Genomic DNA, 20051 nt, shown 5'->3' with positions numbered 1-20051 from the left:
GGAGTTTGAGGCTGTAGGAAGCTGTGATCACGCCACCTTGCTCAGCCTGGGTGAAAGAGTGAGATCCTGTATCAAAAAATAAAATAAAATAAAAATATAACTAGAGCACGCAGCATCATCACTATGTTACAGAAGGGAAAATGAGGAACAGAACATTAACACCAAAGTCAGAAAGTTTTAAAGGCGTGGTCTCCATGCTTCTACTTTGCCACTGCAAGACCACAGTGAATTAAGTCTCATCCCTGCCTGGGTTACATAAAGGTATAGTCAGAGCCTGAGATACAATTTAGCTGGACTCCAGTCTACATGTAAGTAACTCCAAATCTGATGTAAGTTCAAGTTTTGGGACTGTTCCTTAACTTTTTTTTTTTTTTTTTTTTGAGACACAGTCTGGCTCTGGAGTGCAGTAGCACCATCTCAGCTCACTGCAAGCTCCGCCTCCCAGGTTCATGCCATTCTCCTGCCTCAGCCTCCCAAGAAGCTGGGACTCCTGGCGTCCACCACCACGGCCGGCTAATTTTTTGTATTTTTAAGTAGAGACGGGGTTTCACTGTGTTAGCCAGGATGGTCTCGATCTCCTGACCTCGTGATCCACCCGCCTCGGCCTCCCAAAGTGCTGGGATTACAGGCGTGAGCCACCGCACCCGGCCTTTTTTTTTTTTTTTTTTTTTTTTTTTTGAGATGGAGTCTCCCTCTGTCGCCCAAGGTGGAGTGCAGTGACACGATCTTGGCTCACTGCAACCTCCGCCTCCCGGGTTCAAGCAATTCTCCAGCCTCGGCCTCCCGAGTAGCTGGAACTATAGGCACCTGCCATCATGCCTGGCTAATTTTTGTAGTTTTAGTAGAGACGGGGTTTCGCCATACTGGTCAGGCTGGTCTCGAACTCCTCCTGACTTCAGGTGATCCACCCGCCTCGGCCTCCCAAAATGCTGGGATTACAGGTGTGAGCCACGGCGCCTGGCCTTTTTTTTTTTTTTTTTTTGAGACAGGGTCTCACTTTGTTGTGCAGACTGGAGTGTAGTGGCGCTATTTCGGCTCACCGTAACCTCAGCTTCCCAGGCTCAAGCGATTCTCCTGCCTCAGCCTCTCGAATAGCTAGGATTACAGGCGCGCGCCACTACCGCCTGGCTATTTTTTGTATTTTTGGTAAAGACGGGGGTTTCACCATGTCGGCCAGGCTGTTCTTGAACTCCTGACCTCAAATGATGCACCCGCAATGATCTCCTGACCTTGTAATCTGCCCGCCTCGGCCTCCCAAAGTGCTGGGATTACAGGCGTGAGCCACCGCGCCAGGCCTATCCCTTAAAATAGTTTTTAATTTGAATAAGGTTTACTATGAATAAATAAATCGCGGTCTGCTTGAGCCCAAGACCACAGACATTCCTGGTGCCCGTTTTCGTGCTCTCCCAGCTTGCGCCACTGTGGCCCTGGCCCTTTAAGGCTGCGCGCGAGGCCCCGCCTCACCCGGCGCCCCGCCCCTCCCGCTGGATCCCGCAGCCGCGGCTCTTCCCGACGCGCCCCGCCTTCCCCAGCTGTGCACTCTCAGTCCAGCTGTGCGCTCTCGTCGGGAGTCCCAGCCATGTCAGCCGAGAGAGAGGTAGCCGAGGCGGCCACTGTGGTGGCGGCCGCCGAGGCAGGGGCCGGGGAAGACGCCTCTTCGCCGCCTGCGAAAACCGAGAGAATGAGCGACCCCCAGCAGCCCGCGGCCTCCGAAGGGGCCGCCGCCGCCGCCGCCTCGCCGCCGCCGCTGCGCTGCCTGGTGCTCACTGGCTTTGGAGGCTACGACAAGGTGAAGCTGCAGAGCCGGCCCGCCGCGCCTCCGGCCCCTGGGCCTGGCCAGCTGACGCTGCGCGTGCGGGCCTGCGGGCTCAACTTCGCAGACCTCATGGCCAGGCAGGGGCTGTACGACAGGCTCCCGCCGCTGCCTGTCACTCCAGGCATGGAGGGCGCGGGCGTCGTGATCGCAGTGGGCGAGGGTGTCAGCGACCGCAAGGTGAGCGGGTTGCGTAGGGCAGGGCAGGGCTGCGCAGGCCACGGGGCAGTGGGGCACGAGTGGGCGGGCGCCGGGGGTGTGGCAGGGCAGGAGAAACTGGCGCGGACCTGGGTGCACAAGCGTGGAAGGCGTAGCAAAGAAACTTGTGTTTTGGGGCTCCTGGAGAACGGCATTTATGTGGGGAGGGGAGGCGGAATTATCGCCCCTTCCCCATCCTTTTTTAGTTGCGGCCGCCGCCCAGAAGCTGTGCTGGTAGGGGGGGAACAATAAGGCGCCCATGCGCATGCGCACAACGACACCACCGTCCCCACCCACCCCCGCCCCCCCGTTAAAACCACACCTGTACCCCTGCCCACCAAACACTCTCTGGGTAATTGTGGTCTGTGACTGTGAGTGACGGTTAGTACCCCCTTTTCCCGAGGGAGCTTGAGGGGCTATGTCGCCGGGGTTGGGCGGGGGCACAGCGGCCGTGCCAGAGTCCTGGTCACATGCAGCCCCGTGGTCTGTGGGGGTGTGAGGCGGCCCCTCCCAAAGCAAGGCAAGGCCAAGGAGACGAGACACGCCCGTGACGGAGAAGAGAGAGCCTTGCTCCCCCACCGCCACCAGACTTACACCGCCGATCTGGTTTTGGGGTGGGGGAGGCGGGATTGGGTCACCCGATCTTTGTCTTGGGCTGTGTCTCCCGTGACTGCAGTATCTCCTCCTCCTGTGACTCAGACATCGGGCCACGACCCGGGGCTGCCCTTGGGAACGCCTGGGGCGGGGCGTGTAGGGGGTACCCACCTCTGCCTTCCTCCTGCAGAGGACCCCCACTTCAGAAACCCCGGTGCCAGGGGTTTGGACTGGAACGGAGAGGTGTGGCGCCTTGAACTGGTTGGCCAAGTCTGCAGGCCTGTTTCTCCTCATTTATCATTAATCTCGGCCACAACCCTGGACACCGGAGAGCTCAAAATGATCAGCTTTTTGAGAGTCCTGGGATGAGGCCTCAGCACTCCATTTGTTTAGGGGTTCCTTTTTCTTTCTTTTTCTTTGTCTTTTTTTTTTTTTTTAGACGGAGTTTCGCTCTTGTTGCCATTGCACTTGTTGAGTGCAATGGCGCGATCTCGGCAACCTCTGCCTTCCGGGTTCAAGCGATTCTCCTGCCTTAGCCTCCCGAGTAGCTGGGATTACGGGCATGTGCCACTGCGCCTGGCTAATTTTGTATTTTTAGTAGAGATGGGTTTCTCCATGTTGGTCAGGATGGTCTCGAACTCCCGACCTCAGGTGATCTCCCCACCTTGGCCTCCCGAAGTGCTGGGGTTACAGACATGAGCCACCGCGCCTGGCCAGGGGTTTCTTTTTAAATCAGACCCCTCAGAAAGAGGCCCCTCAGATGTAGCCTCTTGCAGACCTGCCAGCCCCGGATTCCGGAGCCAGGTTTGTTGGATTCGGGAGCCAGGTTTGTTGGATTCATCGAGTATGCAAACAGCTTCTCCTTAAAGGCTTTCCTCTGAATTCAGCTCTGGCCCCACCCTCAAACTGACTTCTAAATGATCCCACTCTTGAGCAGGCGCTAAGGGGAATATTTTCAGGGGGTAGTTGTAGTTCATGTCACTGCTGAAGGCCACCCACCTCACCTCCCCCCGCCACACTTTCCGCCTGGTAAATACAGGATATCCTGTCCAGGGCAAGAATCTGATGTAAGAGCCTGGATTCTGCTGGGAGGGCCCTTCCCTGTCTCTCTCCCTCCCCCTCCCTCCTGGTGTCTGGGCTGGGGAGGGGTCTTGGCCCTGATCTGGATGGCCTGAGGGTTAGCATGAGACAGGGTAAGTGAGACTTGTTCTGGGTCAAATCTGGGACTGGCCTTGACCCCAAATGACCAAGGCACTCCTCGCAGCTCTCCTGGGTTGTTCTGTATCTGCTAGTCTTGAGTCCCTGGGTGGAGGGCTTCCGTTCTCATTCTCCAGACCTCATCTCAGGCCAGAACTTGGAAGGAAAGACCCCAGCATGTCCTCAGTTTTCCTCTTCAGTGGACTGTGGGAGCATGAGGACATGAAAAAGGGCGTAAGTGGGAGTCCCATCCCCCTTCCCCATGGACCCTAACTCTTGTTAATATACAGAATTCCCATCATTCCTGGCAGGGATCAAGACAGACCCGGATTGTCCCAGAAGAGCACCCACACCTCCCTCTTCATGCTCTTCAGAGTGCAGAGAGGTCTTTTCTCCTGACGCTCCCTCCTTTGCCCTGCCCTTCCCTTGACCCCACTTGCTAAGCTGGAGAGAAAGGTTCTGTTATCTTTGCCCCCTTTCCCTCCTGCACAGAGGCTCTCGTGGGGGTGGGGAGGAAGCCTTTTACTGCTGTGTAGGCCTGTGTAGCCCTCCTTGTCTGTCGTCCCTCTTGCACCATCTCTGAGTGAAAGTGTTTCCTGGGCTTCCAGTGCTGGCTCAAACACACTTCTCCCCAGGTGATCACACCCTGCCGTAATCGCTCAGAGAACTTTGCCTGCACTTTGGTATGGCCTTCTTTTGGTTGTTTGTGTGACTTCCTTGCTGCTATTATATTATTATTATTATTATTATTATTATTAGCTAACATTATTAAGTGCTTATTATGTGCCAGACGTTGTGCTAAATTTTTTTTTTCCATTTGATCCTCATAACTGCCCTAATTGACAGATAAGAAAACTGGAGCTCAAAAAGATTAAGTAATTTTTATGCACCCAAAGTCACACAGTCAGTAAACAGTCGAGACCACTTTTGTAACCACAGCAGTTTCATCTCTTCCACAATACTTCATGCTGCCCTAACTGTAAGCTTCTTGCATTCAGGGATCTTACACAATAGTGACATGTAAGATCTGTAAGAAGATGATAAGGATAGTATCTGCCTCAAAGAAATGATGTAAGGATTAATTAAGCATTATATATAAAGCACTTGAAATCAGGCTTGGCCCTCAGTCAGCACTCAGTAAAGGTAGGTCGTTTTTGTTGATGATGTTGTTATTATTATTACCATGACTATTGCTGCTTCTCCTGCTACTTCATTTGGAAGAAGAGGGCCTTGTACCTAGGGCAAAATCAGTAAATAGCCTGTGGATGAATGAATGAGTGAGTGAAAGATACTCTTCTTTTTTTTTTTTTGGAGACAGAGTCTCACTCTGTCGCCCAGGCTGGAGTACAGTGGCACGATCTCAGCTCACTGCAATCTCCGCCTCCTGGATTCACTCCATTCTCCTGCCTCAGCCTCCCAAGTAGCTGGGATTACAGGCGCCCACCACTACGCCCAGCTAATTTTTTGTATTTTTAGTAGAGATAGGGTTTCACCATGTTGGCCAGGATTGTCTCGAACTCCTAACCTCGTGATTCACCCACCTCGGCCTCCCGAAGTGCTGGGATTACAGGCGTGAGCCACCGCGCCCAGCCAACGAATGATACTCTTCTCTTCTTCAAGGCAGGAGACCGGGTGATGGTGTTGAACCGGTCAGGGATGTGGCAGGAAGAGGTGACTGTGCCCTCGGTCCAGACCTTCTTGATGCCTGAGGCCATGACCTTTGAGGAAGCTGCTGCTTTGCTCGTCAATTACATTACAGCCTACATGGTCCTCTTTGACTTCGGCAACCTACGGCCTGGCCACAGCGTCTTGGTACACATGGCTGCAGGTGACGGGTCCCCTCACTTTATCACTCCTTACCCCACCCAGATTTCCTTCCAGGCCCTTTCCCTGCAGCCTGTCTGGGTTGTTGCCATGGCAACACCAGACTGCCTTGGCCTGTGGCGCCCAGAGGCCTCTGCTGTGTAGTTGCCGTGGTAACATTCAGGCACCAGGTCTAGTCTGGTGTGCTATCCTTAGCAACGTGCCCTCACCCCACACCCCCACCTCTCTAGCTACCCTCCCCACCACTTCTCAGTCATGGAAATTAGACATGGCCCTAAAACGAGCCTAGGCAAAATGAAGGTGATGGGCTGAGTCCTTGGGAGGCTAGAATGGAGTGGTTGGTAGCCAGGGCGACTCCATATCCCCTGCTTATGGGTGTCTTGCTGCAGGGGGTGTGGGAATGGCTGCCGTGCAGCTGTGCCGTACGGTGGAGAATGTGACAGTGTTCGGAACGGCCTCGGCCAGCAAGCATGAGGCACTGAAGGAGAATGGAGTCACACATCCCATCGACTATCACACGACCGACTACGTGGATGAGATCAAGAAGATTTCCCCTAAAGGTTGGGGGCAGAATATGGGAGGGGGGGTAGGAAGGCACAGGACAGGGAGGGGAGCTCCAGATCTGTGGATCCTAATGTTGTTCTTGGGTTGCCCTACTCTATAACAGGAGTGGACATCGTCATGGACCCTCTGGGCGGGTCAGATACTGCCAAGGGCTACAACCTCCTGAAACCCATGGGCAAAGTCGTCACCTATGGTGAGTTAGTGGGCCAGGCATGGAGAGAGCATGTGAGGGCAGGAGGGAGGGTCTAAGAGGTGGGATGTAGGGCCCAGGGCTTTTGAATGAAGAAGGGGTAGGGACTCTGGTGCTCTGTAGACAATCAGGGTTAGGAATGGTCCTGTATGTTGCATTCAGATTGCTGACTCCTGGGTGCCAGCTCTTTTCATTCTCTGTCACAACGTTTCATATGAGTCATAGTAAATTCTACATTTTATTTTATTTTATTTTATTTTTTGAGACGGAGTTTCACTCTTGGCCCCCAGGCTGGAGAACAGTGGCGTGATCTCAGCTCACTGCAACCTCCGCCTCCTGGATTCAAGTGATTCTCCTGCCTTACCCTCCCGAGTAGCTGGGATTACAGGTGCCCGCCACCATGCCCAACCAATTTTTTTATTTTTAGTAGAGGCGGGGTTTCACCGGGTTGGCCAGGCTGGTCTTGAACTCCTGACCTCAGGTGGTACAGCTGCCTCATCCTCCCAGAGTGCTGGGATTATAGGCGTGAGCCACCACAGCTGGCCAAATTGTACGTTCTTGTTTGGGGATTATTCTTGAACAACCAGCCTGCCTTCTTTCTGTCCTACCTCCCTGAGTGTCTTAAACAAGGTGCATTTTCATTTAAAAAAGTATTTCATACAACAAAATAAGCCAGGCATGGTGGCTCATGCCTGTAATCCCAGCACTTTGGAAGGCCAGGACAGGCAGATGGCTTCAGCCTAGAAATTCAAGACCAGCCTGGGCAACATGGCGTAACCTCATCTCTAGAAAAAATACAAAAATTAGCCAGGTGTGGTGGTACTGTACCCAGCCTGGGCAACAGAGCGAGACCCTGACTCAAACAAAGGAACAAACAAACAAATACATAAAGACTAGAGCAATTTTTTTTTTTTTTTTTTGAGACAGAGTATCACTCTGTCACCCATCCTGGAGGGCAGTGGCCCAACCTCGGCTCTCTGTAGCATCCACCTCCCTGGTTCAAGCAGTTCTGCCTCAGGCTCCTGAGTAGCTGGAATTATAGGTGCCCATCTCCACGCCTGGCTTTTTTTTTGTTTTTCTTGAGACAGAGTCTGGCTCTGTCACCCAGGCTGGAGTGCAGTGACACAATCTCAGCTCACTGCAACCTCTACCTCCCGGATTCAACTGATTTCTTCTGCCTCAGCCTCCCAAGTAGCTGGGACTACAGGCACGCGCCACCATGCCTGGCTAATTTTTGTATTGTTGTGGTTTTTTTGTTTGTTTTATTTTTTTTGAGACAGAGTTTCGCTCTTTTTGCCCAGGCTGGGGTGCAATGGCGTGATCTCAGCTCACTGCAACCTCTGCCTCCTGGATTCAAGCGATTCTCCTGCCTCAGCCTCCTGAGTAGCTGGGATTACAGGCATGTACCACCATGCCCAGCTAATTTTGTATTTTTAGTAGAGACGGGGTTTCTCCATGTTGGTCAGGCTGATCTCGAACCCCTGACGTGAGGTGATCCACCCACCTCGGCCTCCCAAAGTGCTAGGATTTCAGGCGTGAGCCACTGCGCCCAGCCAACACCTGGCTAATTTTTGTATTTTTTACTACAGACAAGGTATTTTTTAGTAGAGACAAGGTTTCACCATGTTGGGCAGGCTGGTCTTGAACTCCTGACCTCAAATGATCCTCCCACCTTGGCTTCCCAGAGCGCTGGGATTACCGGTGTGAACCACAACACCCAGCTGCTGGAGCAGTTTTAAGTCAGCCACGGTTGGTTTGGGCCTGGTAACCAGCAGTTTGAGAATTATCCAATCACCCCCTGGCACTGGTGTGGAGAATTGCAAGGGGATCACAGGAAACAGAAAGTACAGATGCAGGCACACAGGGATGTGCCTGGGGTGTTCACAGGCCGTGTCACCTTGTCCTTCAGGAATGGCCAACCTGCTGACGGGCCCCAAACGGAACCTGATGGCCCTGGCCCGGACATGGTGGAATCAATTCAGCGTGACAGCTCTGCAGCTGCTGCAGGCTAACCGGGCTGTATGTGGCTTCCACCTGGGCTACCTGGATGGTGAAGTGGAACTGGTCACTGGTGTGGTGACCCGCCTCCTGGCTTTGTACAGCCAGGGCCACATCAAGCCCCACGTTGACTCAGTCTGGCCTTTCGAGAAGGTGAATGTGAGCATTTTGCAGGGAGGGCTTGGATAGGACTCATGAGGGCTGGGGTCCCAAGGGGCAGATTCCTGGGGAAGAGGAGGGCTGCCTGCATCACACTGGCTCTTGTTGGATGGAGGCTAGATAGCACTGGGAGCCTCATCTTTCCTTCCTCCCCAGGTGGCCGATGCCATGAAACAGATGCAGGAGAAGAAGAATGTGGGCAAGGTCCTCCTGGTTCCAGGGCCAGAGAAGGAGAACTAGAGCGAGTGGTTGTGAGACCCTAGAGACCAGCAAAGGGAGAAGTTGGGAAGCTGCGTTCTGTTGGCCACCAGACTTGCATTTCAGCCTCTGTCATAATGCTCTGCCCTCCCTCCCCCGAAGGTCTCTGTGGTGATGACCCACTCTCCCCTGCCCCTCCCCGCTTCCTGACCTCTGAAGAGGTTGGGAAGTGACCATTTGGATGTCTGGGCCCTGCCAAGGGGACAGGGAGGGTCAGAGGGAGGCCGGCTGCTTCCTGCCCCCGCCCTTTCCCCGGGCCTGCTGTGCTGCTTTTGTGCCAAGGTTAGCCAGTCCCCCGCTGTTGTGTTCCGTGTGCTTTCACCTCTGCCTCATCTTCCCTCCCGTCCCTGCCCCGCCACCTCCCCAAAGAATTGAAATGTCAGCTCAGGATATGGGGCCAATCTCTGTGAGTCCAGCAGGTACCTGTCTCTCCCTAGTGTCCCTTCAGCCTGGGCCGACCAGCGCCCACCTCTGGGCTTGACCAGTTCCCAATCTCCTCCTCTGTCCCCAGCATCGTAAGCACAATTGGGCTTCTTCCATCTCCAGGTTTTCTGCCATTCTAAACCAAGGCTGCCTCTTCCAACAGGGCGGAAATCAGACCTACTCCCCTAGGTCACAACTCTGGGAGCGATACAGAGCCCCCACCCTTCACTGAGTTCTCTGGATTTGTTCTCAGTGCCTTAGCAACGAAAACCTGTGCTTGTGTGTGTGTGGCGGCGGGGAGGGAGGATCCTGTCTCCCACCTCCTTCTCCTCCCCTGTACTCCCCAGTGCCTTCCTTGTTCTGGTGGAGCTGGGGTTTCGCTCCTACCCAGTCCCACAACACTGCCAAAAATCTGTGTATGTGCCATTGGGTGGGGCAGTCCCGAGCCTCCTGGGGGAGCAGGGCAAAAACAGGTGTCCTCATCGTGGTCTGTGTCATGTCCTGTCTCTATGATGGTTGAGGAGAAAGGCGGGGAAGCTTCCTCAGTCTTGCAGATACGTGTGGCATTTACCAGCCAGAGCTCTGCAAGGCTGTGCTGTCTGTTTCTTGTTCTGGGACCAAAGTAAAAATCCAAGCACATTCCCCTTGCACTTAGGGGAGGCCCCACTGCCTTCTCAAAGCAGAGCGGCAGCTTATCAAACTCAGCCCACAACTTTGTTTACATGGGTGGGGAGATGGAACAGGGGAATACAGAGTGGGATGGTCAGGACCTGGGCCACTGTGACCAAAATGGGGACTTCCTGGGTAGGGAGGTCACTCCCTCTACTCACTGAGCTAGAATTAGGGAGGATTATCACCCCAACCGTTGCAATGGGAGGTGGAGGGACAGGCTCAGCGTCCTCATTGTCTACATGAGGCCCAAATGTGTGAAGTGCGATTTCTGCTTTTGTGTACCCCACCACCCCATTACCACAGCTGCCTTTGTGTTTGTGTCAATAAAAAGCCAAACCCTAGGTCCTGCTTGTTGCCTCTGAGAGTGGAGGGAAGGTGAGCTTCTGGAAGGCCGGCGCTGCCAGCAGAAGATCCGGCTTCTTCCCGCCCCCACCTCTTTACATGCCCAAATCACGTTTCCTTTCATGAGTGAAATGAGGAAGAACATCATGGAGTGCAGGCTGTTTTTACTGTTCCGGGCAAAGTGTTTCGCAATGCGTGATCCCTCCCTGTTGGTGAACATAAAGACCTCCTACATGGGCACCCAAGCCCAGCCCCGTGTGAGAGCCTTGGCCGTGGGGTGGGGAGGATGAGAAGGGGAGGCCCCTACCCTGACTCAGAGGTGAAGACTGCTAGGCCCTGCTGTCCTTGGGGTACGACTGTCAGGGACTCTATCTCCCCACCCCCACGGGTGGGCTTCTGGAAGTGGACCTCCAGGACGTCGTGCAGCTCTGGGCCGTCCAAGATATCGGGAATGTTGAGCACCAGCACTGAGCGCGGAACTGGCTGCAACCTGATCTGGAAAAGGAGCCAGGAGATCGCAAAGGCTCATGGGAGAAAGGGGCTGGGGGCTAGGGGTAGGGCAGGCAGTGCCCCATGGGGGTATGAGGTCAGGAGGCCTGGAGAGGCTGGTCGTGGGTAGGTCAGTGGGGTTTGGGGCCTCTGATCCTTCACTGGGCAAGTTCCTGGCGGGCAGACGGGTTACCCAGCCCAGCCCCTGTTCTCCACCCCTCCCGCTTACCTCAACATTCTGGATCTCCCCATTCACATAGGGAGAGACTCTCAGAGGGACCTGCTGTCCACCCAGTGGCACTCTGAACTGGCCAATCCGGCACAGGCGCTGGGCCACTGTGGGGAACAAGGAGGGGTGGACCTTTAGCATCAAGCCCTCTCCTCTCTCTGTACCCTGTACCTTAATCTTCCACACCCTGTACCCTCATCTCCCCTGCAGGAGGTCTGCATGACCCTCACCTCCATCCGTAGCAAACCCCAGCATGACACTCCCTTGCAGCAGCTCCCGAACCTCCACATCGCCACCACCGTTCCTAGTCTTGCCAAAGAAGATCTCAAGCTTGTCCAGCAGCTCCTCCTCACTCAGCCTGAGACTGGCAGGAAATCCACTGACCAACACCCTCTGGCCACTCAACTGGCTGGACACCTAGGGGGAGACAGCAAGGGGTGGTCCTAGACACAGCTCCACTTTCCCATGCCCAAGTGCATGGCACCTTTTTCATGCCCCAGGATTCTGTCATTCTGTCACCTGGATGGTGGTGACCATGGGCAGCTCCAAGGGCTGGGCCTGCATCCGCAGCCGGCACTCCTCCATGTTGATCGTGTGCTCCTTTTGTTGCAGCACCTGCTCAGCCACTGGGTGGTGGGGAAACAGGGTCAGTACGGGGAATCCTCCCCACCTCCCTCCTGAGGCTCCCCATGAGCTCACCTTTGGGGTCATCAAAGGTGATCAGAGCAGAGCCCTCAAGCAGAGGGCAGTGGATCCGCAAATTGGAAACTAAAGACTTAGGCACTTCCCTGTCCTGCTGGGTGTGTCCTCGGAACACCAGGGGGATCTCCGGCACTGAAAATGGGACCTGGAAGTAGGGGAGGGGAGTAGGAGTGTTCCTCACTCCCACCTAGGAGGAAGGCATCTCCAATCCCATTCCATTGATGCTGAGTGCCGGAGATAAATACATTTACTGAAAGAAAAGCTGGATAAATGAGTGGATGAATGCAGGTCTGGTCCATACCGGGCCATTTACATACAACATCTTAATTTGTCCTGGGGGGTGGGTAGCTCTACTTTACAGATGTTCAAGTAACATACTGGAGGTCACATAGCAAAGAAGTAGCAGAGCCAGGAATAAAACTGAGAACTCCCCAGCTCTTTTGTGTGTGTGTATGTTTGTTTGTTTGTTTGTTTGTTTTTGAGACGGAGTCTCGCTCTGTAACCCAGGCTGGAGTGCAGTGGCCAGATCTCAGCTCACTGCAAGCTCCACCTCCCGGGTTCAGGCCATTCTCCTGCCTCAGCCTCTCATGTAGCTGGGGCTACAGGCGCCCGCCACCACGCCCGGCTAATTTTTGTATTTTTAGTAGAGACAGGGTTTCACCGTGTTAGCCAGGATGGTCTCGATCTCCTGACCTCGTGATCCACCCGCCTCGGCCTCCCAAAGTGCTGGGATTACAGGCGTGAGCCACGGCGCCCGGCCTGTTTGTTTGTTTTTTTTGTTTGTTTGTTTTTGTTTTTGTTTTTGTTTTTTTTGAGACGGAGTCTCGCTCTGTCACCCAGGCTGGACTGCAGTGGCCGGATCTCAGCTCACTGCAAGCTCCGCCTCCCGGGTTCACGCCATTCTCCGGCCTCAGCCTCCCGAGTAGCTGGGACTACAGGCGCCCGCCACCTCGCCCGGCTAGTTTTTTGTATTTCTTAATAGAGACGGCGTTTCACCGTGTTAGCCAGGATGGTCTCGATCTCGTGACCTCGTGATCCGCCCGTCTCGGCCTCCCAAAGTGCTGGGATTACAGGCTTGAGCCACCGCGCCCGGCCTGTTTGTTTGTTTTAAAGGGAGTCTCGCTCTGTCACCCAGCTGGAGTGTAGTGGCACGATGATCTTGGCTCACTGCAACCCCCACCTCCCAGGTTCAAGCAGTTCTGCCTCAGCCTCACAAGTAGCTGGGATTATAGGCATGTGCCACCAAACCCGGCTAATTTTTGTATTTTTAGTAGAGACGGGGTTTCACCCTGTTGGCCAGGCTGGTCTCAAACTCCTGACCTCAGGTGATCCACCAGCCTCGGCCTCCCAAAGTGCTGGGATTACAAGCATGAGCCACCATGCCCGGCCTCCTTTTTTTTTTTTTTTTTGAGACAGAGTCTCGCTCTGCTGCCCAGGCTGGAGTGCAGTGGCATGATCTTGGCTCACTGCAAGCTCCGCCTCCCGGGTTCATGCCATTCTCCTGCCTCAGCCTCCCGAGTAGCTGGGACTACAGGCGCCTGCCACCTCGCCCAGCTAGTTTTTTTGTATTTTTTAGTAGAGACGGGGTTTCACCGTGTCAGCCAGGATGGTCTCGATCTCCTGACCTCGTGATCCGCCCGTCTCGGCCTCCCAAAGTGCTGGGATTACAGGCTTGAGCCACCGCGCCCGGCCCCGGCCTCCTTTTTTTTTTTTTTTTTTTTTTTTTTGAGGAGTCTCGCTCTGTCACGCAGGCTGGAGTGCAGTGGCGCAGTCTCAGCTCACTACAGCCTCCGCTTCCTGGGTTCAAACGATTCTTCTGCCTTAGCCTGCTGAGTAGCTGGGATTACAGGCACGCGCCACCATGCCCAGCTAATTTTTGTATTTTTGATAGAGATGGGATTTCACTATGTTGGCCAGGCTTGTCTCAAACTCCTGACCTCAGGTGATCAGCCCACCTCGGCCTACCAAAGTGCTGGGATTACAGGTGTGAGCCACCACACCTGGCCTCGCCAGCTCGTTTTTACCAGACAACACCAGGTCTCCCACCTTACCTTGTCTTTGGGGGCGTCCTCGAGCTCCTTTCTCAGCTGCTGCAGCTCCTGCAGCCTCATCTTGAGTCTGGCCTGCTCCTCCTGAAGGGCGTGGAGGGCCTTTTGCAGCAGAAGGAAACAACGAGACTTCCACCTGCCCTTCCAGAGAATCAACAAGCCCAGGGGAAGTGGGGCCTGTTCTGGACTCTCCAGAAGCAGAGTTGATGCTAAGCTCAAGAACAACCCAACCCCTTTGTGCTGCCCTGGGCTGGTCTTGGCCCCTCCACCCAGGGCTTGGCTGGCCTCATCTCAGCTGCTCTTGAAAGGGCAGGAGCCTTTGCAGCGTCCATGACTTGTTCATGACCACAGATCTAGAGTTCAACAAACACTGAGCTCCTGCTAGGAAGTGCTGGGCACTGACACAGACAGTGGAAGATAAGGGTACAGCCCTCAGGCCTGCCAAACAGTGCTCAAAATAGTACATGATCACATCACTGACTGTGAAGGGCAGCCAGAGTTTGGAAGAGGGACAATCCTAAAGGGGTTAACCCAGTTAGGGACACCTCCAAGAGAAGGGGAGACAAGTTGCAAAATGTCATACAGTAACACTGTTAACTTTTACTAAGTACTTACTATATGCCAGGCGCTGTGTTAAGCCCTTCTGATGAATTATTTCATTCAATTCTTAGAACAACAGGGTATCTATAAGATAGATATCCTGTGATCCTTATTTTATTGATTTATTTTTAAATTTTTTCTTTCTTTCTTTCTTTCTTTCTTTTTTTTTTTTTTTTTTGAGACAGAGTCTTGCTCTGTTTCCCAGGTGGGAGTGTAGTGGCATGATCTCAACTCACTGCAGCCTCCACTTCCTGGGTTCAAGCAATTCTCCTGCCTCCCAAGTAACTGGGATTACAGGCACCCACCACCACGCCCGGCTACTTTTTGTATTTTTAGTAGAAACGGGTTTTCACCATGTGGGCCAGGCTGGTCTCAAATCCTGGCCTCAGATGATCTGCCCGCCTCAGCCTCCTAACGTGCTAGGATTACAGGTGTAAGCCACCATGCCCAGCCAATCCTTATTTTATTTTATTTTATTTTTTTTTTTTTTGAGATGGAGTCTGGCTCTGTCGCCCGGGCTGGAGTGCAGTGGCCAGATCTCAGCTCACTGCAAGCTCCGCCTCCCGGGTTTACGCCATTCTCCTGCCTCAGCCTCCCGAGTAGCTGGGACTACAGGCGCCCGCCGCCTCGCCCGGCTAGTTTTTTGTATTTTTTAGTAGAGACGGGGTTTCACCGTGTTCGCCAGGATGGTCTCGATCTCCTGACCTCGTGATCCGCCCGTCTCGGCCTCCCAAAGTGCTGGGATTACAGGCTTGAGCCACCGCGCCCGGCCGCCAATCCTTATTTTATAGATGAGGAAATTAAAGCTCAGAGAGGTTAAATGACTTGCCCAAAGTCATTTGGCCCTAGGCTGTCTGACTCCAGAGCCCATCCTGCTAACCTGTGCTTTACAATGAAGAAATGAAGCCCAGAGTGGGGAGGTGGTTTACCCATCAATTCTAGCTTGTCCCTGGACTGCTACACTTTCCACGGAACAACAAGTAGCCTTTTAGGCTGGGTGTGATCTGGAATGGGTCCAGAAAGAGAGCTGACATCATAGGCAGGGAAGTGACACCAGAGATACCAATAAATGCACCTCTGTTTGTGGAATAGAGCAGAGTTCACCCTGTGGTTAGGAATCTTGATAAGTAAGTTCGGCTCACAGAAGCATGAGGTCTTTTGCAAAGATAGGACTCTGTCCTGACCATCTCTGTATTCCCAGTGTCCAGCAAGATCTCCGGCACAAAATATGTGTCCAGTAAAAGTGTGTTGAATGAAGAAATGAAGTGAATGAATGACGGTAAAGGAGCACATTACAGAGGGCACCAAATAAATTCATTGTGAGTTTGGTCTAGTTTTAGCAGAAAACTAGAGCTTGACCACATAATGCTGGTTTATGAATAGTGAAAAAGACCCTTAGTTATTCATATTTCTGTAAATCAGAGAGTGCTAACACAGTGCCTTTAAGGGCCAGTTAGATAACATCAATGAGTTAATAGAGCCATGTAGGATGACAGAGAGTGGTGGGGACTGTGATGCACTGGGAAGAGCATGTCCCTGCTAAAGTAAACCTCTTCTAGCCATAACCAAGTTTTCCCCCACAGCAAATCTATCCATATTTTTGTTTTGTTTTGTTTTGTGAGACAAAGTCTCAATGCCACCCAGGCTGGAGTGCAATTGCTTGATTATGGCTCACTGCAGCCTCGACCTCCCGGAATCAATCGATCCTCTCATCTTAGCCTCCTGAGTAGCTAGGACTACAGGTGTGTGCCATCATGCCAGCTATTTTTTTTTTTTTTTAATTTTCTGAGATGGAGTCTCACTCTGTTGCCTAGGCTGGAGTGCAGTGGCACAATCTCGACTCGCTGCAAACTCTGCCTCCTGGGTTCAACAGATTGTCCTGCCTCAGCCTCCCAAGTAGATGGGATTACAGGCACCTGCCACCATGCCTAGCTAATTTTTTATTTTTTATTCATTTATTTTTTTTGAGATGGAGTCTCACTCTGTCGTCAGGCTGGAGTGCAGTGGCATGATCTCGGCTTACTGTGACCTCTGACTCACGGGTTCAAGTGATTCTTCTGCCTCAGCCTCCCGAGTAGCTGGGACTACAGGCACACACCACCATGCCCAGATAATTTTTTTATTTTTAGTAGAGATGGGTTTTCACCATGTTGGCCAGGATGGTCTCAATCTCTTGACCTTGTGATCCGCCCACCGCGGCCTCCCAAAGTGCTGGGATTACAGGAGTGAGCCACTGCACCCGGCTCTAATTTTTTGTTTTTACTAGAGATGGGGTTTCACCATGTTGGCCAGGCTGGTCTCAAATTCCCCACCTCAAGTGATCACCCACCTCAGCCTCCCAAAGTGCTGGGATTACAGGCATGAGCCACGGACCCTGACCCCCTAATCTTCCCCTTTTTAATTGAAATAAAAAATTTGGGCAGGGCGTGGTGGCAGACGCCTGTAATCCCAGCACTGTGGGAGGCGGAGGAAGTCAGATCGCTTGAGCCCAGGAGTCTGAGACTAGCCTGGACAACACAACAAAACTCTACCTCCACAAAATATCTAAAAATTAGCCAGGTATGGTGGCACATGCCTGTAGTCCCAGCTACTCGGGAGGCTGAGATGGAAGGATCTGCTGATCCCTAGAGGTGGAGGTGACTGCACTGAGTGGGCCAGGATCGAGCCACTGCACTGCAGCCTGGAAAAAAAGAGTGAAATCTTGTCTCAAAAAACAAAAAACAAAAAATCTGGATTTTTATTTGAAAAAGACGGCCCAATTTAACGTATATAAAGCCGGGTACTGTGGTTCAAGTCTGTAATCCCAGCATTTTGGGCGGCTAAGGCAGGAGGATCACATGAGGTCAGGAGTTTGAGACCAGCCTGGTCAACATGGTGAAACTTTGTCTCTAAAAAAATACAAAAAATTAGCCAGCCATGGTGGCGTTGGCCTGTAATCCCAGCTACTCGGGAGGCTGAGGCAAGAGAATCATTTGAATCTGGGAGGCGGATGTTGCAGTGAGCCAAGATCACACTATTGCACCTCAGCCTGGGCAACAAGAGTAAAACTCCATCTCAAAAAAAAAAAAAAAAAAAAAAAGGCCGGGCGCGGTGGCTCACGCCTGTAATCCCAGCACTTTGGGAGGCCGAGGCGGGCGGATCACAAGGTCAGGAGATCGAGACCATCTTGGCTAACACAGTGAAACCCCGTCTCTGCTAAAAATACAAAAAATTAGCCGGGTGCAGTGGCAGGCGCCTGTAGTCCCAGCTACTTGGGAGGCTGAGACAGGAGAATGGCATGAACCCGGGAGGCGGAGCTTGCAGTGAGCCAACCGTGCCACTGCACTCCAGCCTGGGTGATGAGCAAGACTCCATCTCAAAAAAAAAAAAAAAAAAGAAAAGGCTGGGCAAGGTGGCTCACACCTGTAATCCCAGCACTTTGGGAGGCTGAGGCAAGCGGATCACAAGGTCAGGAGATCAAGACCATGGTGAAACCCTGTCTCTACTGAAAACACAAAAAAATTAGCCGGGCATGGTGGCAGGCGCCTGTAGTCCCGGCTACTCAGAGAGGCTGAGGCAGGAGAACGGCATGAACCCGGGAGATGGAGCTTGCAGTGAGCTGACATTGTGCCACCGCACTCCAGCCTGGGTGAAAAAGTGAGACTCCGTCTCAAAAAAAAAAAAAAAAGAAAAGGCCGGGCAGGAGATCAAGACCATCCTGGCTAACACGGTGAAACCCCATCTCTACTAAAAATACAAAAAATCTGCCAGGCATGGTGGAATGTACCTGTAGTCCCAGTTACTTGGGAGGCTGAGGCAGGTGAATCGCTTGAACCCGGAAGGCAGAGGTTGCAGTGAGCCGAGATCTCGCCACTGCACTCCAGCCTGGGTGACGGAGCGAGACTCCGTCTCAAAAAAAAAAAAAAAAAAAAGATTGTCTTGGGGAACTGGGGTTCTGAAAAGGTTGGCAATAATAACATTAACAAGAAGAAACACATATTGAATGCTCTGTAGGTGCTAAGCAGTGGGATAAGTTTTTACTGTGTCAATCTGTGGATTACCTAGTGTGATTCTTATGATCGATCGATCGATAGATAGATAGATAGATAGATAGATAGATAGATAGATAGATAGTGTGTGTGTGTGAGAGAGAGAGACAGTCTCCCTCTGTTGCCCAGAGTGGAGCATAGTGGTATAATCTCAGCTCACTGCAACCTCTGCGTCCCAGGTTCAAGCAATTCTCCCGCCTCAGTCTCCCGAGTAGCTGGGATTACAGGTGTGTGCCACCACGCCTGGCTAATTTTTGTGTTTTTAGTAGAGATGGGGTTTCGCTGTGTTGGCCAGGCTGGTCTTGTACTCCTAACCTCAAGTGATCCAACCGCCTCGGCCTCCCAAAGTGCTGGCTGGGATTATAGGCGTGAGCCACTGCACCCAGCCTAATTCCTTTAGTTTATTTCTTTTTTTTTTTTGAGACAGTCTTGCTCTGTCACCCAGGCTGGAGTGCAGTGGCACAATCTCGGCTCACCGCAACCTCCGCCTCCCAGGTTCAAGTGATTCTCCTGTCTCAGCCTCCCACGTAGCTGGGATTACAGGAGCACACCGCCACACCCAGCTAATTTTTTGTATTTTAGTAGAGACGGAGTTTCACTGTATTGCCCAGGCCTCCCAAAGTGCTAGAATGACAGGCATGAGACACCACTCCTGGCCTAGAACAATTGTTATTTGGGTCACAGAACCCTTTGAGTATCTGATGGAAACTACGGATTCTCTCTCCAGAGAAGTGCACACACACAGGATTTAATGAGCTCCTCCTGTCTGAGGCAATAGGTTAGGGAACCGACTCCATAAGGCAGAGGCAATCCCAGCCCTGTGTTTCTCCCCTGCCCTTCAGCAGGCCTGAGATGGGCAGGGAGAGGCTTGGCTGCCAGGGCGTGAGATATCTGTGGGTTCCTAGCCAAAGGATTATTCCTGTTTCCCCAATTCCCAACTCCCTCCTCCTCACTTACGGCATTCAGCGGGGCTGACATGGGTCTCGGGTCTGTTTGGCAAGAGCTGAGGCCTCAGAGCTGGGCACACTGGCAGAATCCACCACAACTGAACTCTTGTTTGTACCCGTCCCCTCCAGGGGCTTTGGTCTCTCGCAGCCCCAGCAGGACCCGAACACCTCAGGAGGTTCTGCTCGCAGGCTGTTTGCTTCCACTTTCATTTCCGTGAAATCCCTGCCCTCTGGCGCTCACATGCCGCCCCCTGCCGAGGCCTCCCCATCTCTGGGAGGAGCCTTCTTGATCATCAAAGTCGACTTCACTCAGCCATGGTGCCTCAAGGAAAGCCACCTCACAGCCACTGCAAACTGGCCCCAGTCAACCATTCCCAGCAATCTCGGACAAGCGCATTGGTAGACCCTGCTTTGTCAATGGATTATTTCCCTAGAGCCTAGAATAATGCTGGGCACATCAACATTGATAAAATAATTGTTGAATGAGCTGGGCGCGGTGGCTTACACCTGTAATCCCAGCACTCTGGGAGGCCCAGGCGGGCAGATCACCTGAGGTCAGGAGACCAGCCTGGCCAACATGGTGAAACCCCATCTTTACTAAAAAAATACAAAAATTAGCCAGGCGTGGTGGTGCAGTCCTATAATCCCAGCTACTTGTGAGGCCGAGGCAGAATAGCTGGAACCCGGGAGGCAGAGGTTGCATTGAGCCGAGATAGTGCTGTTGCACTCCAACCTGGGTGACAAGAGTGAAACTCCAACTCAAAAAATAAAGTAAT

The 20051-nt window shown here is 52.8% G+C and overlaps 2 protein-coding genes across 3 annotated transcripts; one reads left to right on the top strand and one right to left on the bottom strand.

The window, feature by feature from the left end:
- The first annotated feature begins 1579 nt into the window (after window positions 1-1579).
- On the top strand, window positions 1580-10233 carry VAT1 (vesicle amine transport 1). Its single transcript, XM_025361719.1, has 6 exons — window positions 1580-1993; window positions 5423-5630; window positions 6016-6186; window positions 6294-6383; window positions 8290-8531; window positions 8694-10233. The coding sequence occupies exons 1-6, from the start codon at window positions 1580-1582 to the stop codon at window positions 8775-8777; spliced, it is 1209 nt and encodes a 402-aa protein (XP_025217504.1). The 3' UTR covers window positions 8778-10233.
- Window positions 10234-10376: 143 nt separating this feature from the next.
- IFI35 (interferon induced protein 35) lies at window positions 10377-19531 on the bottom strand. 2 transcript variants are annotated; one of them, XM_025361721.1, is made up of 7 exons: window positions 19286-19531; window positions 13704-13802; window positions 11650-11797; window positions 11470-11576; window positions 11181-11367; window positions 10951-11057; window positions 10377-10727 (listed from the first exon to the last, which is right to left on the bottom strand). In XM_025361721.1, the coding sequence occupies exons 1-7, from the start codon at window positions 19304-19306 to the stop codon at window positions 10536-10538; spliced, it is 861 nt and encodes a 286-aa protein (XP_025217506.1). In that variant the 5' UTR covers window positions 19307-19531; the 3' UTR covers window positions 10377-10535. The 2 variants fall into 2 exon arrangements, with proteins under 2 accessions (XP_025217506.1, XP_025217507.1); XM_025361722.1 differs by having other exon boundaries at window positions 10380-10722.
- Between the last annotated feature and the right edge of the window lie 520 nt (window positions 19532-20051).

This window comes from Theropithecus gelada, chromosome 16 (genome assembly GCF_003255815.1).
Source record: "Theropithecus gelada isolate Dixy chromosome 16, Tgel_1.0, whole genome shotgun sequence".
NCBI classification, from domain to species: Eukaryota; Metazoa; Chordata; class Mammalia; order Primates; family Cercopithecidae; genus Theropithecus; species Theropithecus gelada.
Note: the sequence above shows the minus strand (reverse complement) of the source record. Positions and strands in the feature narration are given on the sequence as shown.